We start from the raw sequence: 25,091 nt of genomic DNA on the forward strand, positions 1-25,091 counted from the left end.
AAAAATATGCATTTTACACATCAAAATACTATGCTTAGTCTGACCTTAGCTACTAAATAAATACTAGATTAAAAACCCAATACGCTTTCCTTTTCATTATCATATAACTTGTAGCTATTTTAGACACTAGGAATAAAATTCTGATAGTAGCTGTCCTGTGTTGTAAGACATATTGATGTGTAAAATGATTACTTTTTTCCATATCATTTCACTATTAGGTCTTAAAGGATTTCAACCTCCTTAAAGGCAGGAATTATGCTTATTTTCTACTTTGGGCTCTGATCATCACCCATGTTACTAATAAGAGGTCAATAACTACTTGATGATGAGAAATACGACATTTTAGAAGGTAGAAGCCATGCTTTGTTTTCCATTAATAGCTCTCGTTATTATTATTACTTCACAGTTCAATGAATCATGGGTTGCCAATACATAAGCATTAGATCATAAAGTAGGGATTATCATAGTTTGTCATGTAGATTTATACTGTTAGTGTATTTTTAAAATATTTCCTATTTGCTTTTCTTCATCTTCCTTCTCACTTCTCTTCACTTCATTTCCTGAACAAGTAAGTTCTAAAGAAACCAGCAGTGGGCAAGAAAAGCAAAGATCTGTGACGGGGGGTGAGAGGATGGCGAGGACCCCATGGCTCAGCACAGGGTATAACGGCCTGTGCGGGGTAAGGTGGGCATCCACATGGCGGGGGGCAACCCCTGGGGTAGGCTGTCCCAGTCTGAGTAAGGAGAGTATTCCCATGGAGAGGCCTGGCTTTAGGGTGTTGAGGAAAGGTAAAAGAAAGGTACACATGGGAGGGCAGCCAGACAGGGAATCGGAGCCCAAGAGTGATGAAAACAGTACCCAAGTTGGCTGGGAGGTGACAGTTCAGCACAGAGAGGAAGACCTCACACAGGGTGGAAAGTGGTATACCTAAAAGAAAAAGCAGCTGTGGTGACAGGAGTTTGATTACATACAGAGGGATTGGTCAAATAAGTGAATATATCAAAAATAAAAGAAAATAACTAGAACGAACTCTGTAGTGCTGGATTTGAAATAGAGTTGTCAATGTAAACTCATGGATTTCAACATCTACATGGACGGATGAAGGGATAGATACATAGATAAAGTACAGATGTAAACTCTGTGCAAATGCATATATACACATATTTCCTAGCTCTGTCCACTTCAGAGGGCTTGAGAACAGCAACACCCAATGGCACAGGCAACTACTAAAAGAAACAAGAGGTCCTTGAAGAAATGGATAACTCCAGGGCTGGGGCAGAAAGAGTAAAAGCTTAGCCTCAACTTTTTTGTGTCAGAAAGCAGGAGAGTATTATCATGATCAGGATGCAGAAGGAAGCTTTTAGTGGCTTCCATTAGACAAATCTGGGACAATGCTAGCATGAAGATAAGTAAGAGCAATGGATTTTAACCCATTGACTAAAATAGGAACATATGAGTCCCTAACAATATAAATAAGAAAATATTTAAATAAATTGAAAATTAGAAGAGGGACAACTTCAAACTACTTGCTTTTAAAAAACACCTGTTAGTTACAAAGGAAAAAAGAACATCATACTGAAGAAGCCTAGCAGACATAACCTTAATGACATTATCCAAATTAACCCCACCAGTAATTGGACAAATCAAAATAATGCAGTACCTGGTAGATGTATTGAAAAGATCAGAGCATTACTTCTGTGATATTTCTGCCATAGATACATACCTTGAATCTAATAGAGGAAAAATCAGACAAACTTAAACTGAGGGAAATTCCACAAAATAACTGATCTGTGTTCTTCAAAGGGGTCAAGGTCATGAAAATTGAAGAAAATTTGAGAAAATGCTCTATATTAAAAATAACTAAAGAGACAAAACAAACAACATTTTTTGCTATAAATAACATTATTGGGACAATTGGCAAAGGTTGGAGTCTGAAGATTAGATGGTGGAAATGTACAAATATTAATTTCTTGATTTTGATTGTTGAATTGTGGTTACGTAGAAAATGTTCTTATATGGAAAAAGAATTTGCAAGGCATCAGACTGCAACCCATCCCCATGTGGTTTTTGAAAGAAGTCTCTCTGTACTGTATTGCAACTTTTATGTAAATTTGAGATTGTATACACACACACACACACACACACACACACACACACAAGAAAGAATGGCATCTCAATATTGTTTTAAATTCTTCAAACACTTTTCATAGCTTAAAATATATTATTTAAAGTAGACTTAAGAGTAAGGGAAATTATCATGCACAAAGAAAACCATCTTACAATGATAAAAATGTTAATTTATCGTATCTGTTAAGCAGATATGATCATTTTAAAGGCATATGCACCTAATAATAAAGCTACAAAATACATGAAGCAAAACCTGACAAAACTAAAAGGAGAAATAGACAAGTCCACTATTATAGTTGGGAATTGCAACATGTCTCCCCGAATAATTGATAGGACAACTGTACAGGAAATCCATAACAATATAGAAAATGTGAATATTTATCAACCAACTTGATATAATTGATATTTATAGAACACGCTACCCAATAATATATATTTGGTATGTCTTCAAATTAATTGATCTTTTATTTGAAATACTTTAGTCTGATGTTTAGTCCATCTAGTGAATTATTTCTTTCAGATGCTGTGGTTTTTTTGTTTTGTTTTGTTTTTTTGAGTTACGCGGGCCTCTCACTGTTGTGGCCTCTCCCGTTGCAAAGCACAGACTCCGGACGCGCAGGCTCAGCGGCCATGGCTCACGGGCCCAGCCGCTCCGCGGCATGTGGGATCTTCCCGGACCGGGGCACGAACCCGTGTACCCTGCATTGGCAGGCAGACTCTCAACCACTGCACCACCAGGGAAGCCCTGCTGTGTTTTTTTAATCTCTGAAAGTTTCATTTGCTGCTTCTTTATGTTCCATTTAACTTCTCGTTATGCTCATATTTTCCTTTAAGTCTTTAAATTCTGAGTCACTATTTAAAACTCCTTGTCTGCTAATTTAATTATCTTTGTATTTCTGGTCTGTTTCTATTAAGTGATTTTTCTCCTCCTTGTTATAGGTCTTAGTTAGCTACATTTTTGTCCTACTAATAATTTAGGAATAGATGCTGGATACTATGAAGGTTATGCTGTTGAGAATTTGGATTTTGTTCAGAAATTACCTCCAGGAATAAAGAGGGGTAATTGTCTGGATAATGTAATTTGTTTCCTTTCTTTTAGAGATCCTAATCCTGCACTGTCTGTTGCATCAATGTCTAGAAATAAGTTTTCATATATTTTGTTCAGTCTTCTAATTTTTCATGGTGGGAGGGCAAGTTTTGTACCAGTTACATCTTCATGGACACTTATTTTATATATTTAATTTTACTTTTTCAAAACAAAATTTGGGGGAATTCCCTGGCAGTCCAGTGGTTAAGACTCAGTGCTTTCACTGTTGAGGGCCTGGGTTCAATCCCTGGTCAGGGAACTAAGATCCCACAAGCTGGGTGGTGCAGCCAAAAGAATTAAAATTAAAATAAAAAAAAAATAAAAACAAATTTTTTGTCTTAGAACAAATTTTTACCTATTTATTTACTGTTTATTTCACAAATAATACATGAACATCCAAAGCTTAATCTAAAAATTTAAACCATATAGAAAAATAGAGAAAAAAATTGATTCCATTTCAACCTACCTTATCCTCCAATTTTCAAAATCTAATCATTATTAACAGCTTGTTATATGATTCCAGATCCATATTTTTGTGTCTCTATGTATTTATACATAAAAATTTCATGCTAAATGTATTACATGCTTTCTATGACCTCTTTTTTTTACTTTGTCTCAGAGATTTTTGTTATTATGTATAAAATTTTTCACTCTTTTAAACTGCTACTTAATATTCCATCATGTGAATATGCCTTTATTCATTTAGCCAGATTAGTTACAAATACATATAAGTCTCTTCTGTGTTCTTCCTATTAGAAATAATGCTTTAATGAATGCCTTTATACATAACCCTATATATAAAATACTCTGTGCACAAATTGTGTACATATTTCTATAGGGTAAGTAGATACAGTCATATGCATTTTGATGCTATTGTAAATTATATTATTTTTGTAGTTTCAAATTATAATAGCCCACTGCTATTATATTAAAAAAATTGATTTTTGTGTATTGTATCCTGCAATCTTGCTAAATTCACTTTTTATTTCTAAATCATTTTGTTTGTAGGTGGTTTAGAGTTATATATGCATGAAATTGTGTCTTCAGTGAATAAAGACAATTTTATGGAGGTTCCTCAGAAAACTAAACATAGAATTACCATATGATCCAGAAATCCCACTTCTGGGAATATACCCGGACAAAACTATAATTCATAAAGATACATGCACCCCTATGTTCATAGCTGCACTGTTCACAATAGCCAAAAAATGGAAACAACCTAAATGTTCATCAACAGATGAATGGATAAAGAAGATGTGGTACGTATATACAATGGAATACTACTTAGCCATAAAAAAGAATGAAATAATGCCATTTGCAGCAACATGGATGGACCTAGAGATTATCATACTAGGTGAAGTAAGTCAGAAAGAGAAAAACAAATACCATATAATAACACTTACATGTGGAATCTAAAATATGACACAAATGAACATAACTACAAAACAGAAACAGACTCATAGACACAGAGAACAGACTTATGGTTACCAAGGGGGAGGGGGGAGGGGGAGGAACGGACTGGGAGTTTGGGATTGGTAGATGGAAACTATTACATTTAGAATGGATAAACAACAAGGTCCTAATGCACAGCACAGGGAACTAAGTTCAATATCCTGTGATAAAACAAAATAGAAAAGAATATTAAAAAAAGAATGTCTATATGTGTGTAACTGAGTCACTTTGCTGTACAGCAGATTGGCACAACATTGCAAACCAACTCTACTTCAATAAAAAAAAAAAAAGACAATTGTAGTTCTTCCTGTGCAATTTTAACCCCTTTTATTTATTTATCATGCAAAATTTAAAATTACTAAGGAAAGTGTGGATAGTTCAATAAATGGTGTTGAGACAACTGTATGTCTACAGAAAAAAATTAAGTTATTATCTCACACAATACATGCATAGATATATAACTGCATAAAGAGTGAAGGAAAAATGTAATAAAACTTTAATATTATCAGTAAATACAGATAATTTTCTCATAATCATGGGCTGGAAAAGACTCTTCAAAAATAGGCTAGAATTCCCCAAAGCCAGAGAAATAGATTGACTAATTTGACTGCACAGAAAACTGAAAGATAGTATGGTAGACATTACCATAAACCTAAAATATATGTATTGGCTTTGGGAGTAGGTGATGGGGGAGCCAGTGGAGGAGTTCTTAAGGCCACTAAAGAGACAATTTAGGCTAGAAGAGTGGAGAGGTAACAGATTAGAAGCTAGATAAAGAAATACCTGCATTATGTATTAGTGATACAATTAGCAGGACTGTTGCCTGTAACTGCTTGTTGATTGAAAAGGTACTAATGACTTTTTGAACCTGCACAAAGATGTCTAGGAAGAATACTGAAAGTGCCAACTGGATTCTTTTAACTGCGTAGAATAAGGGGTATCTCATAAATCTCAGCATCACAATGCTTATCTAAATTTAACCATAAATACTACATACAAGTATAATTGCTCATCATTGTTTCTGTTACTTCTTTTGTTCTTCCCCTATCCTCAAATCCCTGTTACGATTTAATTTTAATTTGATTACACAGAGTACTTTCTAGAGAACATTTCCTCAGGTTGGGTACATGGATAATGTAACTCTGAGTCTTTACATGTCTAAAAATGTCTCATCAAAAGAATGAATAAGATCTTTGCTAGGTTTAGGATTTTTAGTTGTTACCTTGAATAATCGATAATTATTGTCCTTTTCTAGGTCTCTGTGTTGCATATGAGCCATCCAATGCTGGACTCTTTCCTTAGCAAATCATTTTTCTCTTTTCTATCTATATTAGAAGCTTGTAAAAATTTTTCTGTATCCTTGGATAGATAATATCCAAGAAGTATGTCTTCCAAAAGAAAATCCTGTGTAGGACTCAGACAGTCCTTTCAATTCAAAGCCATACTCATTCTTCAGTTTAGGAACATTTTCTTCTAGTATTTCTTTATTATTAATCTATCTCCTTCCCATTCCTACTCCATATTCTGCAGTGACTATTATTCATATACTAAGTCCCATAGATATGTCTACCACATTGCTTTCCTGAAACATTTATATTTCAGTTATGACTATCCTATTTTTTAATTGATTTCTTACATTTTTAAGCTGAAAAGAATTTTAATTGGTTCCAGTAATTTTTTTCTCTCTAATTTTATTTCTGTAAAAGTTCTCATTATATTTTTACTAAAGTTTACATCTGTGTCCTCCATTAGTTCTAACTCCACAGTAGCCACCTATTCTGGCTTCTTAGCTTAATCTCCTTCCTCCAAACTAAAGTTCCCTCGTATGGCTTATGAATTTTCTCTGCCTATTTATGTTGATAGATATTCAATTGCTTGATATCTAGGCAGAACTGCTGCTCAGGTCACTAGGGCAGTAGCGTACTGACAGGCAGTAAAAGTTACTGTAAAAACGTTCTCTGTTCAGTGAGCCAGCAGTGAACATGTTGGGGAACTGAGATCTCTCTTTCGGTGCCTGAGGCATAGGTATTCGTTAGACCAGTTCCAGGTCAGGAGGATTCCAGAGCTTCCATGGTCAAAGAAAAGAAGCTATTCATTCTCAGAAGTGATTCTTCAAGCTTTTGGTAGCCGATTTTGGAGACATACCAGAGGGCCTATTAGTATCTGCATCATCTGTGGACTCTACCAGATGCAGGCTTCTTTCTAAGCAGTGGGGTTCTTGGTCCTTATAGCTGTGTTTCCTTTATTTTGAAAACTGAGTTGTCTAAACACAGATGTGCAAGGGAGAAAAGAATAAGAGCTGCTGGCTTAGACTCCCATCTCTCCTTCTTCCTACTGAATTTTTGTTTTCTAGAAATTCTTCAAAATTACTGGTCTACTAATTGCATGCTTTTTTGTTCTTAAAATTTTGTACATTTAGTCTTTAAAAATTTTTTTACACTTAACTCTATTTTGAATGGAATCAAAGGAGAAGTACACATAAATGCTTAGTATGTCTTCTGATCTAATTCCTCATCTAGTTATTGCTGGTACCAAGAAGAGCTACTGATTTTTCTAAATTTACCTTGTAATCAGACACTTTATCAAATTCATTTTATTTCTAAGAGTTTTTAAGTAGATTATCTTGCATTTTCTCAGCTTTATAATTTCATGATCTGTAACCAACCTTTACTTCTTCCCTTCTAATATTTACTAATAAATATTTCTTTTATTACAGTATTGGCTACAATTTCCAGAAAAAGATTCCAAATAGTAGAATTAATGTGTATTTTTCTCTTGTTTTTGAATTAAATGGAACTATCGATATTGTATTTCATCAATACACATGATGTTGGCTATTGGTTTTAGAAACATATTCTTTATTATAAGCACATTTCCCTTTATTTCTCATTTATAAAGATTTTTTTAACTTGAGAATTTTATCTGAATGATGGTTACACGGGTATACACATACATAAAAATTATTAAGCTGTACACTTATAGTTTATGTACTTCATTAAATGTACATAATATATCAAAATTTTTAAAACTTTTATAAAGAAAAGAAAAATACTCATAAATAAATAAATTTATCAATTGCCTTTCTTATATCCAATGAGTTGATCATATGCATTTTATTCTTTGCCCTCCTGTTGTGATTTCAATATTATGATTTTACTGGGTGCTAACTAATGTGACAAAAAATCATTTAATTTTCTTAGTTGACATCTCAATAGGCATTACTGCCTCATTTACAGATGAGAAAGCTGATATTTAAAGTGTTTAACTAAGGTAAGAGTATAAATTTAAGAGCTTAAGTTTAAGCCTAAAGTAACACAGAATTAGGCTTTCAACTGTTCCTGCACTCTGGCATAAATCATCCTTGTATGCTTGGCAGAAGCCTTGATAAATTTTACTGGTCAGAATTGAGTCCCACTGAACAGAAAAATCAGCAACTAATTAGAATCAGAGGAAGAGACTCGTGTCTATCCGACTAAGTGCTATTTACAATCTTTAGGCTACTAGGACCAAGATGATTGTCCAAAGTCAAGGACATCAAACCAACTAATTAAACTAAGAATACAGTCAGGAACCTTTGACTATGTTGGAGTTAGAAACAAATTGATTATGTTTATGGGAATAATGGATTCCAGAATCAGGCCAACTTAAGGAACATTATACTTTAGGTTGACACAAGGTAATGAAGTCCAGGTAAATCGCTGGTCTTGTACTGGAGAGTACTTGCCATACCAGGTGTTTCCCTTTCCTCAACTTGACCTTAGAAAGGCAGGTTAGTTAGACCTTATGTATTTGATGTACCTAATTCCTTGCAGGGACTTGATTTAAAGGCCCCATACTCCAAGCATAAGGTTTGGACTGAGATGAATCAAACTTCATTAGATCTTTGATCTTTTTGAACAAGTAACTTACACTTTTAAGATCTCATTTTCCTCCGTTGTAAAGTAGGAATAATAAAAATCACTTCATATGATTACTGTGAAAGTCAAAATAAAATAATATTTGTGAAAGCACTTAACAGAGTTCTCAGCATATACCAGATATTCAATTGCATTTATTTCTCTTTCTACTCCCTTCTCTCTATCCTCACGCACTCCCCATGCCCCGTTTCAGAGGGTAACGGATCTGGAAATTTGAGTTAGCCACTTAGTCTCTACAGTGTCTCTGTAGAACTTCTAGCCCTCTTCCTGAGCAACCGCTTTCTCAATATTCCCCTACACATACCCTTCAGCTAAGTTAATTAGAAGAGATTTTGACATATATTAGGTTAATTTCTACTTATATACCTTTAGAAAACTATATATGGTTTAAAATGATTTCATATCTTATTTATTTTTCTCATAAAGCCAAATTTGATTTAAATTTTCTTAACAAGCAAAATAGGCCACAAAGAGTTAAACTAATAAACGATGGAATTGGAGGAGGAAAGCAGAAAAAAGAAAACAAAATCAAAATGCTCTACCAATTTCAAAATAAGTTCGGAGTTTTCTTCATTATTTATTTTTAAAGACAGAAGTCAGATCAAGTCACTCCTCTATTGAAAATCCCCTATGACTTCCTATCTTAATCAGAGTAGAATCCAATGTCTTTACTATGGCTTAAAAGCTCCAAATGATCATGCAGGCTTCTGACAACAGGGCCATAGCACTTGATGTTACAGCTCCTGAAGGCTCATCCCTGAGATCCCTATCTAGTAGGCCTACTCATCCACTTTTATTAGGTCTCTGTTTAAATATTACCTGATCAGAGGAGCATCCTCAGACCACTCTATTTAAAACAGGATGTTTGTTCACGCTTTGCTCACCCTACCTTGCTTTATTCTTTTTGGTTACAATCACCTCAAGACAAAATATTATATGTAAGTATATTAATGTTCTGTCTCTCTTATGACTCTTTTGTTCACTGCTGTATCCTCAATACCTAGAACAGTCCTTAGCACATAATAGGTGCTCCATTCATATTTAATTAATCAGTGAATATTTAATTCATAAATATGGTATTGAGAATCTAAGTAGAGTGCATTAAGTTCTCATAAGAAATGTTAGAAATAAGTTCTCTTCTGAATAATATTAAAATCTAAAAAAAAAAATAAAACACAGCTTCTACATGAGAAGTCATGACAGAGAGGGACAAGAATTAAAAAGTAGCTTAACACAGGGTGAACATGTAAAATGTCTATGTATCAATATGTATATGTAGAAATGAATCACTTTGCTGTACACCTGAAACTACACAACTTTGTAAATCAACTATACTCCAATATAAAATAAAAAATTAAATTAACAAAAAAGAAACGAACTTAACCCATCACAAATTTCCTGGGTTCTAATTATTTAAAACCCTAAAATGTGCTGTTTGTGAAGAGAAATATACAAAAACGATATGATTAACTCAGATCAGATAAAAGAGGATCAATATTAATATTACAAGTTGTATGTTGCTGCATTAAATCTGTTTAAAGAAATAATAAAAATAATTTTAAAAACTGCTAGTAGTATTCAAAGGTGAAACATTTTGCACATTCAAAAAAGACCAATATATAGCCAATAATGAAGAGACACACACCAGTACACATATATAAGCTAAATAACATGACATAAAAGGATACCATACAGTGGAAACTCAGTGGAATTAAGTGGAAGAGGGACATTTTGAACTCATTCCTATTAGCATTTGACAGATCAACTAGATGAAATTTATATAAGGATATGGGGAAAATGAACAATATGATTAATGAACATATACCAAATTCTCCTTTCCACAAATAGGATAGTATAAATGACCAATAAGTCAAAAAGAAATCTCAGTAATTCAGAAGAACAGAAATGAAACTAGGAAGTAATAGTGAAAGTTAAAAAAAAGGCCAATACTTAGTCAAATAACAACTGTGTATTATCTTTGTGCCACCCTGTAACATCCTAGACACAATATTCAGTCTCTTTGATGAGTAGACCACCAAACATGAGTGCCCACCAAACATTTCTTGTGGGGGCAACTTCCCAAAGGGCTTGGACAGGTTTGGTAATGCACAACTCTACCTATGCCCCTAGCTTTCTTATCACATCAGCTACCACCATACTTGCTTTTTACTTCTTGGAATTCCAAATCTTTCCCCTATGTTAGGCAGAGAAGCTTCTCTCTTCCTGGGTGGATACCCAGGCCCTGGAGGATTCAGGTGCTAATCTAAGCACTTAGTCATAGTATATTTTTCCCAGCAAAGTCATGTTTCAACTTCAGAGGCAATCTGGTGCCAGCTGTTAGGTAGAAACATTTTTGCCACTGTCTTGTTACCAACATAGAAGACAATAAAACAAACCAAGAAGAATTAAAATTGTTTCTTCCAACTCTGGTGCCTACATGCTAATGGAGTTGAAACAGTATGCTCATGCCATTTGGATTTCTGGATCTTGGTGCTTCCTGTCAGTTAATTCATCAAAACCAGTGTAGTGGGAAGAAAATCTTGTCTAGTATGGTAGTGAAGAGCATAAGCCTTAGAGTTGGGTTTTTTGGTTTTGCGACTTAGTAGCTGTATGACGTCATACAAATTATCAATCCATCCGAACCTTATTTTCTTTGCCTCATGTAAAGAAGGAATAAATATATAACTTGTACGGACGTTTACAAATTAAACGATAGGCCCATACACCATTTTTTTTTCTTACAAAATCTCCCTTTTTATGCAAAATGGGGCCTGACAGGAACTCTTGTGAGAAATGCAGATTTGCTGGCCATAACTGAGACCCACTGAATCAGAATCTGCATTTTACCAAGACCCTCAGGTGATTCTCATGTACACTGAAGTTTGCAAAAGAACTAATCTAGTCAATAACAGATGAGAAATGACAACAATTTCTTAAGGAAATTGCCCGTTTAATTTTTCATATACTAACATTTTATATGGTTTTTGCTCCTATGCTAATCAATACCCTTTTTTTTAAAACTAGGCAAACTTGGAAGTTTTGATTCCTTCGTGATCTTTAGAGACTTCCCTTCATACTGAAAATATTAATAATAAATGAAATGGAAGGAATGCCAGCCTATTCTCATCATGGCCTTTGTATGGCCCTAGTTTTTTCTCCAAACCACCTCCAGCTTTGGGAAAATGTGCCCATTGTCAAAAGTCAGGAGATGGAGACAAAGATTAACACTGAAATCTTTAGAAAAAAATTATGTCTGTTTGCAGTTGCATGACACTTCACCAAGCTTTTCTAGAACACTGTTCTCAAGCTCTAAAAATATAGATTAATACATTCACTTGTAAAGTTGTGAAAATCAAATGAACACTGTATGGAAAAGTTCCTAATGCAATGCCCAGCATATAATCAGTGCTCAAGAAATGTTAGTCATTTCCCTTCCTGTTCATGCTTGCTCTGTTGTAATTATCTTTTAAATGCCCATATTCCATACTAGGCTGTGAACATCAGAGGGATGGAATTTATTTCTTTTAGATATCTAAGTCATAAATACAGGACCTTCCACATAATTTATCTATAATTATAGATAATACATAATTTCTGTCTTTAGCTATTTTTCATACATTTATGTAAACCAGGACCAATGATTGATTGAAAGATTCATTTATGGAATTATTAGACAAGTAATTATTGTGCAGCTAAGAGGGATGATACTTATATATCTCATATATTATCTCACAACAGAATGTAAAATTAAATTGTGATCAAGTGCTGTAAAAGGTACACGGTGCTCTGAGAATGTAGTAGGTGAGAAAACTGTTAGAATAAGAACAGCTCAGCACTGTAAAAGGTACACGGTGCTCTAAGAATGTAGTAGGTGAGAAAACTGTTAGAATAAGAACAGCTCAGCACTGTAAAAGGTACACGGTGCTCTAAGAATGTAGTAGGTGAGAAAACTGTTAGAATAAGAACAGCTCAGCAAGGTTCTGTCTTCTTGGCATGTTTTCCATTGGTCTAGCATGTCACTATCTTCTACTATGGTCTGATTTACTTTTTTTGGATTTTTTCTTAAGTTGGAAAATCTCCTGAGGCACTGCTTCCAGAAGGCCAGTGTTCAAATGAACCACTAGTGAGAAGATTAGGTGTAGAGAGATGGATAAGGCCGCTAGTGTCTTCCTTAGCCCTCTTCTATTAATTAACATATTGGTACTGATTATCCTGTCAGAATAGTTTACAGGGCTTCCCTGGTGGCGCAGTGGTTGAGAGTCCGCCTGCCGAGGCAGGGGACACGGGTTCGTGCCCCGGTCCGGGAAGATCCCACATGCCGCGGAGCGGCTAGGCCCGTGAGCCATGGCCGCTGAGCCTGCGCGTCCAGAGCCTGTGCTCCGCAACGGGAGAGGACACAACAGTGAGAGGCCCGCGTACCACCAAAAAAAAAAAAAAAAGAATAGTTTAGATACTGTCACTTCGGGAAGACAATTGAGTCACAGAACAGTTGAGTTCAATGATATTTGTGACATAAAGGAGGTTCAAATCCCCAGGTAGATGGGGGATACTCTGAGCTCACCCAGCTAAGGAACCTGGGCGACCCCAGTCAGGCCATTAATCCTTCCACAAGGAGGACACAGGTTTCATCACATTGCTGAGTGATTATGTCAAAGGAAAACACTTCATTTTACAATTTTAATTATACTGGAATTTTAAAAATCATCTCCAGCTGATAACCATGGCTTCCTGTATCTATAATCCCCCTGTATGCTAACACTACTTTTAAATTTGCGATTCTGTTTGCAGCCCACAAATGACGAAGAGAAGTGGGTGGTACTCAGCGAGTTAGGGAATTTGCTCATAGGAAGCTCCTGTTGAGGAATAACGGGCTGGGGATGAAGCCAGGCCTTTTCGCGCTCCCCCAGTTGATGCCCTACCTGTTCCTGTAGTAGTACTGATGTGCTACAGTCGTCGACCGAGCTTGCAACCGGGCTAACGTGGCCATAGCCTCAGCGCGCCAGCTGCACCACTGGAGTTACTCTGGGTCTCCTAGGCAACCGGGCTAAACCATTCCGCTGGTCCCGGGGGTTCAACTTTTCGTTGACTTTACATTTTCTCCCTCACACTGTTTCAGTTTCCGGAAGACTAGAAAGAAAAATTAAGAAATTTTTCTTATGAAAAATTTCAAATTATTGGCTTCTATATCTTCTGCGAGCAAAAGGAGGAGACTCTCGGAGAAGGAAGCTGGGGTGGGGGCGGGGAGGAGAACTAATGGTTGCTCCCGGCATCCGGTTTCCGCCTCCAGTCGGCTTCCGGAAGCTCAGCTCAAAATGCTGAACTGCTCCTGGGAAGCCGCTGGTGCTGTGGCAGTTGGAGTCTGTTCTCGGGCCTGAGGCTCGAGGCCAGGCTCCTGGGTGTCGTTAATGTTCGGGGCCGCCGGGCGCCAACCGATCGGAGCTCCAGCCGCCGGGAACAGCTGGTGAGGCTGGCGGCCCAGGGGATGGGAGATCTGGAAAGGGTGTGATGGCCGGAGGCCGCTGGACCTGGAATGGAAGGGGGAGGGAGTTGTAATGGATGATCTGAAGACCTTTAGGCCTTGCTCTCACTCTGCCTGGGATGGACGCAATTTGAGGAAGGCGTTGAGGTGTGTGCTAAAGATTTGCGAAGGAATACAGTTAATGCTTGCTGATGGCTTGTCTACCACGCCACGATAATTTAGGCGTGAACCTTTCTGTACTCCAGGAGCAATTCATTTCCTCATCGATTGTTGACAAGACGAGGGTACAGAAGAATGTATCTTAATATAGGCCTTATTTCCTCATTTGCCTTTTTAAATTTACTAGATTATCCCAGGTGTTTTGGAAGATCAAATCCCAGAAATCTAGACTCCTGGAAGTTCAGTAGTGGAGGAGACTTCGCCCTCCTACCCCGGGTTTTTGGAGTAGGAGTAACCTACCAGTTTCTGCCCCTTGAACGTTCCATTCTAGTTCAGATGAGATGTGCATGGGGTGTCCCTTGAGAACATGTAAATGTCAGGATTAAATTTGGAGTTCGACTACAGTATCATAGCACCAACGCCACTTTAGAATAATAAACTGCTTTGACTTGTCAGGGTGCTTTCACAAATACACACACTTTACCTTTATGACAGCCCTATGCTAGGAGATGATCAGAGGCACAGAATAGTTAAGTGACTTGTCCAGTGTTGCGATGCATCCTTTAGTCCTAGAGCTAGAAGCTGGGTTTTGGATTTCTAGTTGAAAGCTCTATAATTCCGGTCTTGTTTTTCTCCCAAACCCTTTTCCTCCAAGTCTGCCTAAGACTAACAGTGAAAGAAGCAAAATTTCCACTGACTGGCCTCAAACATAAAGTGTTGAACAACAGGTGAAATGCAGCTGTAATATGTCTGTCCATTCCTAGATCTGCAGCAAATGAGAATATGGGGGATTCTAGTAGCCTGTGATCTGAAGAATTTCTTTTGCATCACCTATCACTGAAAAGTTAAAAGAATATCTTGCCTAAACTGTTTTGAATGAGATCATATCATTCTGTAGTTCATTTTATAATGAATATAGACTTGTTTATGCTCCTTTTTAAAAAATTGTCTTAGTTGAAATATAGTTGATGTACAATATTGTATTAGTTTCAGGTGTCCAGCATTGTGATTCAGTATTTTTACAGATTATACTCCATTGAAAGTTATTACAAGATAATGCGGAGGGGCAAATTAGGGGCATGGGCTGAAGACATACAAACAACTATGTATAAAATAGATTAGCAACAAGGATATACTGTATAGCACAGGGAACTATAGCCATTATCTTGGTTATGCTCCTTTTAAATGCTCACATTATCCTGTGAGAAAAATAGCACTTTTTTTTTAAATGAGCCTTTTTTTTTTAAATGGTGAAGCAATTAGCATAAAATAAAACACATAGTTCTTAAGTGTTTAGTATTTTTAGTTTTGACAGTTGTATACACTGTGTAACCACAACACAAAACAAGATATGGGACATTTCCATCACCTCAGGGTTCCCTCTCCAGGGTACCTTTCTTAATGTTTCACCATTAAGCATCTCCTTAAGAGGGGGGGAAGACAAAATGTGCTCTGTAGACTGTAGGTCTGCTCTTGTTATAGTGATACTGATTTGTGTGATAAGTGACTATTTAATTTAAAAGTATGACTCTTTCAACTCCTTTCTCACCCTTCCACCTTCCACCCAATTCATGGTTAGTTACCTCTTTATAATATAGAGATACTATGCCTGTGTGTTTTATGCCAGTGACGAAATATCAGTGCCACTAGGGATGCTACTACTAAGCAGTTATTTGGTGCCGGGTTTTAAGTGCATGTATCATCTCTTGTAAGTTTTTTGAGGTAGGTGCTATTATTTTTTGCATTTTAGAGGTGGTGAGACAGGAGCAAATGTAGTTTAAATATACACCCAAGTATCATATTTGCAGTATGATTACAGTATATCTAAAAAAAAAAATTCTTAACTCTCCTAGCATACTGCCTATGTGTCCGAATGAGATTCCATATCACAAGGAGTATATAAACCGGAAAGTATATGCCCAGATTCGTTAACCAGGCTAGAATTCCTGATGTATCTAACTCCCATCTTGAGTTCAACTTTTTCTCCAATGTCCAGGCTGGTTTTTCAATTTTCAGGCACCACATGGGTAAATGTAGATGATTCCTTTCTTTCTTAATAGTTTGTTAAAAGGTAGAACTGATATATTATTTTATAATTTAAAAGCCTAAGGAAGAAAAGTTTTATACAATTAAATAATAAAAATTCTATGTTTTTTGTGTGTCAGGAAATATATGTTTTTTGTGCAAGTTATTATATAACTTTAGTTATTTAGTTAACTTTAGTTATTTAGTTAACTAGTTATTATATAACTAGTTATTATATAATATAGTTCATATTATATTTTTATAAAATCTTTATAGCTGGGAATGTCTATCTTCTCTTCCTGCCACCTCACTCACATACAATTTTGAAAGTAGGGTCCAAAAAGTATCCATTTTGGTACTTAAAATGTTAACCTGCCTTTTAAAATTTGAGTCATTTAATGGACAAATCACATTTAGAATTTTGACACACTTTATTACTTTTTACTTTATTAGTGCTTTATATTTAAAGTCAATTTCTGAGGGTTTTTTTGGGGGGGAAAAGATTTTGAAGGTTGAACTGAACAGATTTTTTAAATTAGTTCTTGATAATGAAACTATTGAATCATTATTGATCTACTGAGCTATAGTATCTATTTATTTCACTTTATGTGGCTTTGCTTTAAAAGAAAGCCCATTACAAATAAACTATTGATTCTGGACCTTTTCTTCTATCATTTCATTTCTATTTGCTATTTTGATTTTCCTTAGGTCTGGAAAACTGCATAGTGAATATGTGCTTTTTAAATAACTGCTTTTTTTTTTGGCCTTTTGTCTTGAACTCAGTTTCATACTGTCAGGTTTGTCTGAGTCAGGTTTCTGTAATTTGAAATCTGGATTGTTCAAATTTTCAGCCAAGTCATATATTTCCTTTGTTGTTTGTTCATTCATTGTCATTGATTGGTTTGTTCATTCAGCAGACTTTTTTAAAACATCTGTTATGTGCCAAGCATTATGCTAGGTACTTGTAATTAATATTCAGTTGTCTTCATTCTCATTCCTATTCTAGGAATTCAGAATATATTCAAAAATATTGAGTAGTCACCATGTTTGAGCAATGCGTGAGACTCATTTCCTAAATATTAGAAGGTTGCCTAGATGCACTTTAATATTTGCTTGTTAACAAGAATTGTTATGAATTAGTTTTTAGGCTTTACATTGTTTGTTTCAGACTTTGACTTTATTTCCTTAGGCAGTTTTTTATTCAATAGTTTACTTTTTGAAAGTGTTTACAGTATAAGGAAAGAAGTTTGAATGACTCTTGAAGTCGTTAAATGAAAAAAAAATCAAAAGAATGATCTTCGAATTTAAATAATGAATGAGCTGCCTTATTAGATCACTATTTGGAAAACAGAATTAGAAAATCACTGTTTGGAAAGTAGAATTAGATTTTTTTTTTGGTAAAGCCATGTATGAACTGCTTTTTGTCACGTTGCTAGGGTAAGGAGGAAAGAAAGCTTTCTGGGGGTTCCCATGGTGACAGAAGTGACAAAGTAGTGGCTGCCAGCAACACCTCTAGTTGAGTGCAAGTCAGTAGAACTTTTGCTCCCATCATGGGAAATGAGTTTTTCTGTTTGGTGGCGAACCTTGTGGCTCTTAACTTGGAAGGATGATATCCTTTCATCTTTTTTTTTTCTTATATCTGTATATTAATTATTAGGATAGGAGTAGGTCAAATACACAGCATTAATTTTTTTTTAACCTGAGATTTTTGAGTTTGTTTGTTTTTTGATCTATAAAAGTCTTTAAGGAAGAGCTTAAATTTCTTGAAATTCTATGAAAGATTTTTACAAATGTCTGTTAACTCCTCTCTCACCATCATTCAGAGAGGTTCAAGAACTCAGAAAAGTTGATGGTCTTAGCTTTTATTATGACATACTCAGGATTCATAGTATACTTTGTACCTTAAAAGAAGAATGATTTGGTATTTCAATAACAGTTTCCTCTTATTTGTGTGTAGAGGTTGTTGAAAGATGAAATAACTGCTCTCACACTTAAGTACCCATTCTTATCCTCACAGAATCCCTACAAGATAGTCATACACATTTTTATGATGAAGAAACAGTAATTTGTCCAAGGTCCTCTGGCTGATGACTATAGTATAATTTAGCTTCCAAATTCTTGCTTTGACTCTTAAAGCTCATGTTCCCTACAGTTTCCTCCCAGCCTTTTTTTCCCCCTAGTGAATTCTATTCCATATTTATTGCCTAGTGTCAATGTAAAGTTGTAATTAATCATTTGCATGTTTTAGAATAAGATAGATTCCCCACCCCCCATGCTACTTTTTTAAAAAAGAGAGATTACTTACAATTAATGGTTTATATTGATATGTCAAGGAATTTCTAAACTAGCCCAAGTGTTACCATTTAATGTTAGTTATTCTTAATTTCCTATGATCTGTCCCAAAATACATAAATAGAGAAAATTGAAGATGTAATCTCTTAATAGGTTACTAGACTGAGATAAAGACTTGTTTGAACAAATAATGTTACCATTAAGGAAGGAAATCTGTAAATTCCTATGAGCAGCAGAAATCTTAATCAAACTTTAGAACATTCTTATGAATCATATTTTGTTAAATTAGTCATAAAATTTAGCCCTTGATGTGGCATCTTTAAGCCTCATCATTTGCCTGTTTAGTCTCCCACGGTCATGGTCTACAGTATTATGTGTTCATTTTAATCTGTTTGGCTATTTGCTATATACTTTTAGGACCAACCAACCTTTCCTATCTTAAGTAAAAGCTAACATGAATATCAAGGCATGCTAATTCCAAAACTATTTTCTTCTTAAGCATTGGGTAGTAATAGTATATATTCATCAGCATAGTTCTTGACTATGTACTGTTGGTTCAGTGTTTTTGTACTCACTGAATTTTTATTCATACAGAATCTAACACGTAAATCGTTATTCCCTCAAATTTTTGAAGTCAATTGAACAGTTGTATTTAGCAATAGGTACCTTTTAGCACTCCACTCCTAAAATTACTTAACTTTGTAGAAGATCTAATCTTTTACAGAGATGAAGATGAGAATTTTACCATGTACGAGGTGGTAAAGAGTTTAATTTATTTTTCCTTAACTAGATATGTGAAAGCTGTAGTCAATTACCCTTTAGGTATATCTGGAAGATTTTTGTTTTATAATGAACTTGGTGGGTTTATTCAGTAGACACACATGTCCATCCTTTTGTTATAGTTATTTTATCGGTATCCAGAAAAGGAAATTATTCCCTAATTTTCCTATATATGCTATATTTTTCCCTTCTAGGAATAGTAGTTATTGCCAATACAGGCTTCAAAAAATTAATAATCATTGACAAAATGGTTAGTTGTTGGTTATTGGGGGGAATTTGTTTTCTGGGCTTTCTTGGACTTCAGCTTCTGCTATGCCTGCCTCTATATTGTTGACTCCCTTTGAGGCCCTTGGTTCTTCGGTCAACTTGTCAGTTCTTTGAGGACATAGGAGCAGTAACTTAGGACTAGGGCAGCTTCCTGATTCTTCTTCCTTGAACCAAAAACATTCGAAAAAACCCTTAAACTCAGTGCAGTGTTTTCTACATTAACTCATCTTCCTCCCTCTAGAGCATACATTGTTTAGGAAGCCCTTTTCTGAATTAATTAGAACTTGGTGTTAAAGGAAGCCAAGGAGAGAAATTCACTCATTTTACTGGATGTTAAATGTTGCCTGGAGGAGGACAAACAAACAAACAAACTTGACCTTTGGCCAAATATTCTTACCTGAAACTGGCATATCAATTTCTGGATTGATCATACATTTTATAGATTGCTCAGCATAATATAATACCACCTGAAAAAACAAAATGCTTATCTATTCAAGTCATTTCCTTTTACAAAATCCAACTTTATATAAATAGTGGGACTGTAATTTTATTCTATTCATTTGGACTAGCTTAAGAAAACGATTAGTGAAGTGTTCTCTTGGACATTATACTCAGTGCAAACTATTCCCAAAAGATTTCATTTCCATTGGGTTCCAAATGCAGAGAAATTGTTTTATAAATGTGAATATAAAACTTACAAATTAGCTAAGTGGTAATTCACTGGATTTTACTATAATTCAGTCTTTAAAACTATGGTTGCTTAATAAACATAGATTTTTGTACAGAAAAGTTAACGTATTTCCAGTTTTCGCCTCCAGTAAGAAAGGGCTTATTTGGGAAGATATCTTTAGGATAAAATGTTTCCGGGCAATGGTCTTCATTAACTGCCAAGGCAAAGGAAATAAATGAGCTATTGATCATGTGATGGTCTCTTATGATGACTATTTCTGTGAAGCTTGTTGATGCCAGTTTTACCTGAGAGGTGTAAGTGAAGCAGCTTGACTAGCTGTAATAGTACTGGCTCATTTACAGGAGTTTTGGTTGAGATTGACTTGCAGGACTCTGGTGAGTTGAAACTAAAGGGGAAAAAGTGATTTGAACTCTGAATGTCACTTAAATGTATTTTTTCTGTGTTTTTATAGGGGTTTTTTTGAAAAGCCTTTTAAAGTAGTTTTTTCGTTGATTCATGTTTGAATCACATCATGGAATAAATTAGATTCTTCTAGTTAAAATACTTTTTATTTTCTCTTAAGAAAATCAATATAAAATCAGATAAGGCTGGCACAATTTTAATAATGTTATAAAGAAATTTTGCTTTCATTTTTAGTAATAGTATTGGTTATATTTGGTTAAACTGCATTAGTCACAGCAGTATAATGAATTAATTTAAATGAAATTAATGAATAGTATCAAATTTCAGTAGATTAAATCTGATGTGCTAAGCTTTTTCTAATGTTAGGACCATTACATTTTCTCTTCTAAAGTAAAGCACTAAAGTTTAACTTCCAAAATAACCTGCAATTTTAGTTGGAGATTATATTCATGCATTGAGTTAATTAATTTCATATTACTATTTAGAACCAGTCATTCACCCATTGATAAGAAAACTATTTCTTCAAAAAGTAAATTCCTCCAGAACCAGGTGATACTGAGTCTTCCTTTAGACAAAGGATCTTTATTGTAGTACATGTTAAACTGGCTTCCAGTGAATTTTTTTAAAGGTACAGTATTGTTTTCAGAGATAATAATTCTCAGACTACGTTTCCTCCAAAGAAGTAGTGTTAAAGGAAAAAACCAAAATATTCACTGCAATAAATGGAAAACAAAAAAGGCTATTATTAACATTTAGGTATTGAAATAAGATCCATTTGGCTTATCAATGTAGTTGGAATTGTAGCCCTTGTATTGGCTTAATGCTAATTCCTATGTGATGCATATTTCTCTTCATCAAATTCAGTGTTCTGAAACTCGAGTAACCTTTTAAAGGCAAAAAAAAATTTTTAGCGGCCCTCCAGAGTTCATTTAAAATAAAATATATATATTTGAATCACCATGTTTTTGAAAAATGTTTGTCTATATAGACTTTTTGTTTATTCAGAATGTCTAAGGAGATAGATCTGGAAAATACAAACCCACATTAACTGAAAGACAATGTCCTATTACTTAATTGCTTACAGTGTGCATTTTACTGAGGACTACATCACTGGTTCTTTTCGGCTCACTTTCACCACCCAGCTGCCCAGTGCCTTGTGTTGATTCAGGTCTCCCATCCCTTTTTTCTGTTCAGAAGAATACAGTGCTTAACTGTGAGTCATCAGCTTCACATAGATGCATATTAAATCTGTCTCAACAATAAATAGTATCCTCTGCTGCTAAATCAATCATAAATAAAAATGCAAACCAGATACTGGACTTGCGTAGCTGTTCTTGGCTGTAGTTGGGTGAGCATTCAGGCTCGGGAACCAGATTGCCACAGTTTGAATCCTGATTCTACCACTTCCTACATGTGTCACTTTGGGCAAGCCTACCTTAACTCTCTGTTTCTGTGTATTTCTGCTACCACCTTATAGGGTTATTATGTGAAAATGAAATGAGGTAATGCATATGAAACACTTAGAAATGAGCCTGGCACATAATAAATACTCAAGTGTTGGAAGCCTTATGTGTGTTTCGTATTGTAAGTGTTAAATCCAGTTGAATCACACGTGTGTTTGTTTTCAAGTTATCATTAAAATGAAAAGATCAAGTTGAAAGTCGTTAAAGGGAACTTGTGAACACCTGAAATTATAAACTATAAAGATTGTATGTAGACCAGGGGTCAGCAAACTATGGCTGGCCATCACTTGATTTTGTAAATAAAATTTTATTAGAACATAGCCATATCCATTCATTTCCATATTTCTTATGATTAACTTGGCCTTACCATGGGAAAAGTTGAGTAGTTGTGACAGACACCTAATGGCCTGTGGAGCCTACAATATTTTCTACTTGGTCCTTTATAGAAAATTTGCCTACCCCTGCTATAGACTCTAGAAACTATACAGTCCTTTATAATCGAGAATATTTTGATCCTAGGTGCTTCTAGAACTCAGTTTAAGAAATGATTGTTCATGATCTTCATAAGAACGGTGCATATTTGAATTACCTGTAATGTTTAAAAAATAAAATCATGTGTCTGGGCGCTGTTGGGTTTGGAAAGGACCCATATAATTTACAAAGGTTCCCAAAGAACACTAATGTTTATCCCTGCTGACTAGTGGATGATTTTCTCACATAGTTCAGTTTTTTGTTTTTTGTTTCTGTAAGGCCTAAGAGACTGCTTCAGAGTAATGGTAAGAAAAATGATGGGCCATTTTAGATCAGTGGGCCTCCAGGTTGAATACGAACAGAGTTTCTGCTGCACTCGGTCGCGAGATTAGTGTGGTCTCAATATATGCCTAGCGTTTGGTTAAATTTTCTTTTCACATCTATTACAAACCTTGAACGTAGCTGCCTATCTGTCTGTCTGCCTCGCATGTCATGGCAGTGACTGGGTAGAGCATGTGGTGAGAAAAAGGTTGTATGTTTCCTTGTTTCCTTAGAAATGTGTGTGTGTGTGTGTGTGTGTGTGTGTGTGTGTGTGTGTGTGTGTGTGTGTGTGTGTGTGTGTGTGTGTGTGTGTGTGTGTGTGGTGGAGGGGGACTGAGAAAGTTCTCTTTACTCTGTACACCTGCTCTGAAAACTGGCTTTAGGAAAAGGACAGGAGTAGTCTAAGGTATGGTGATTTAAGCAGAAATAACTTTTCCATAATTAGACAGTAAAAATATAAAATCACTGGGTTCTTTCATTGCTGATATTATGCTTACTCTATCTTGAAGTAATTCCTGTGTTTAATAAAAGCACTTATACAAGAAAAAACTTAAAAGTGAGTCAGAATATTTGGAACTGTAATGTCTTAGATAGGAAAATTAAGCAGCTTTTACACAGTTCTTTATAATAACTATTCATTCTAGTCAGATTTAGAATGAATTGTCTGCTGCAATAAACCAGGTTAATATGGTTGACTCTGACTATTTAAATTTTTTTTTCTTTCTTTAAAAAAATGTAGGCATTTCAGTCGAACCATGGAAGAACTGGTTCATGATCTTGTCTCAGCCCTGGAGGAGAGCTCGGAGCAAGCTCGAGGTGGATTTGCCGAAACTGGAGACCATTCCCGAAGTATCTCTTGCCCTCTGAAACGCCAGGCCAGGAAACGGAGAGGGAGAAAACGGAGGTCGTATAATGTTCATCACCCGTGGGAGACCGGTCACTGCTTAAGTGAAGGCTCTGATTCTAGTTTAGAAGAACCAAGCAAGGACTATAGAGAGAATCACAATAATAATAAAAAAGATCACAGTGACTCTGACGACCAAATGTTAGTGGCAAAGCGCAGGCCATCGTCGAACTTAAATAATAACGTTCGAGGGAAAAGACCTCTCTGGCATGAGTCTGATTTTGCCGTGGACAGCCTTGGGAACAGAACTCTGCGCAGGAGGAGGAAGGTCAAGCGCATGGCAGTGGACTTCCCGCAGGACAGCGCTAACAAGCGGACGGTGACCCAGCCCCTCGAAGGCTGTAGAGATCAGGACATGGACCATGACAACAGAGCTTACCAATGTCACGAGTTTACCAAGAGCAAGGTCAAGAAGAGGAAATTGAAAATAGTTAGACAAGGACCCAAAATCCAAGATGAAGGAGTAGTCTTAGAAAGTGAGGAAACGAGCCAGACCAATAAGGACAAAATGGGATACGAAGAGCAAAAAGTCTCAGATGAACTCATGAGTGAAAGGTGACTTTCCTATTCTCTAAATATAAAAATATGTCTCCACTGTTTGCCGTTGAATGTGTTTCGGATTTTAATTCTATTTTAAAATAATCATAAGTTATAATAATGGTAGTGATATTACCGTTTAACCGTGGTTATATTTACTTATAATTTATGATGTTTAGCACAAAGCAAAATTGCTTGTCTGATCTATGAACAGTCTTTTGATTGTGTTATAATGACTTAATTTTCAGCTACAAAGAGAAAAGGAAATGGATTTTCAATGGGAAAGAATGCTTTTGAATAACAGCGCATTTATAACTGTTAGAATTGCATTTATAATTATTTACTTGTTTAATTATAGAGCTCTAGCCATCGGTGCTTTTTAGTGTCACGGTTCATCAGTTTATTCTGATTCCTGAGAACCAAAGTGGATACCACTTCACCGTGAGCGGCTAGATATTTTAAGAAGTCTGTAGATTGCTAGGAATTCTGATCACTTACGAATTGTAAAACCCAATTTATAGTCTAGAAGCTCCTGATCTTGTCATTAGACAAATGGGAGAAGCAGTAATCCTTTGGCAGTTAGTCTAATCTGTGCATTCTAGAAAAGAGGTATACCACAATGATAGCTGTTATGGACTGTTTTGACACCTTCAAAAGGTAAGTGATCACTTTTCTTTTACACAGAACTAATGTTACCTGCAGGAATGAGAAAACATT

General features: G+C 35.5%; 2 protein-coding genes across 7 annotated transcripts in view; one reads left to right on the forward strand and one right to left on the reverse strand.

The window, feature by feature from the left end:
• SPATA17 (spermatogenesis associated 17) overlaps positions 1-13,784 on the reverse strand; it is a 205,036-nt gene extending 191,252 nt beyond the window's left edge. For 4 of the 5 annotated variants that reach the window (XM_067729735.1, XM_067729736.1, XM_067729733.1 and 1 more), the window contains exon 1: positions 13,503-13,781. In XM_067729735.1, the coding sequence (XP_067585836.1) occupies positions 13,503-13,570 (68 nt within the window). In that variant the 5' untranslated portion in view covers positions 13,571-13,781. Of the gene's footprint in view, positions 1-13,502 lie in introns of all 5 variants that reach the window. The other variant, XM_067729737.1, reaches the window with a different exon arrangement.
• Positions 13,785-13,870: 86 nt separating this feature from the next.
• The window catches only part of GPATCH2 (G-patch domain containing 2), a 168,803-nt gene continuing 157,582 nt past the window's right edge, over positions 13,871-25,091 (forward strand). For both annotated transcript variants that reach the window (XM_067729738.1, XM_067729739.1), the window contains exons 1-2: positions 13,871-14,044; positions 23,673-24,392. In XM_067729738.1, the coding sequence (XP_067585839.1) occupies positions 13,989-14,044; positions 23,673-24,392 (776 nt within the window). In that variant the 5' untranslated portion in view covers positions 13,871-13,988. The remainder of the gene's footprint in view (positions 14,045-23,672; positions 24,393-25,091) is intronic.

Source organism: Pseudorca crassidens, chromosome 2, assembly GCF_039906515.1.
Source record: "Pseudorca crassidens isolate mPseCra1 chromosome 2, mPseCra1.hap1, whole genome shotgun sequence".
Lineage (NCBI taxonomy): Eukaryota > Metazoa > Chordata > Mammalia > Artiodactyla > Delphinidae > Pseudorca > Pseudorca crassidens.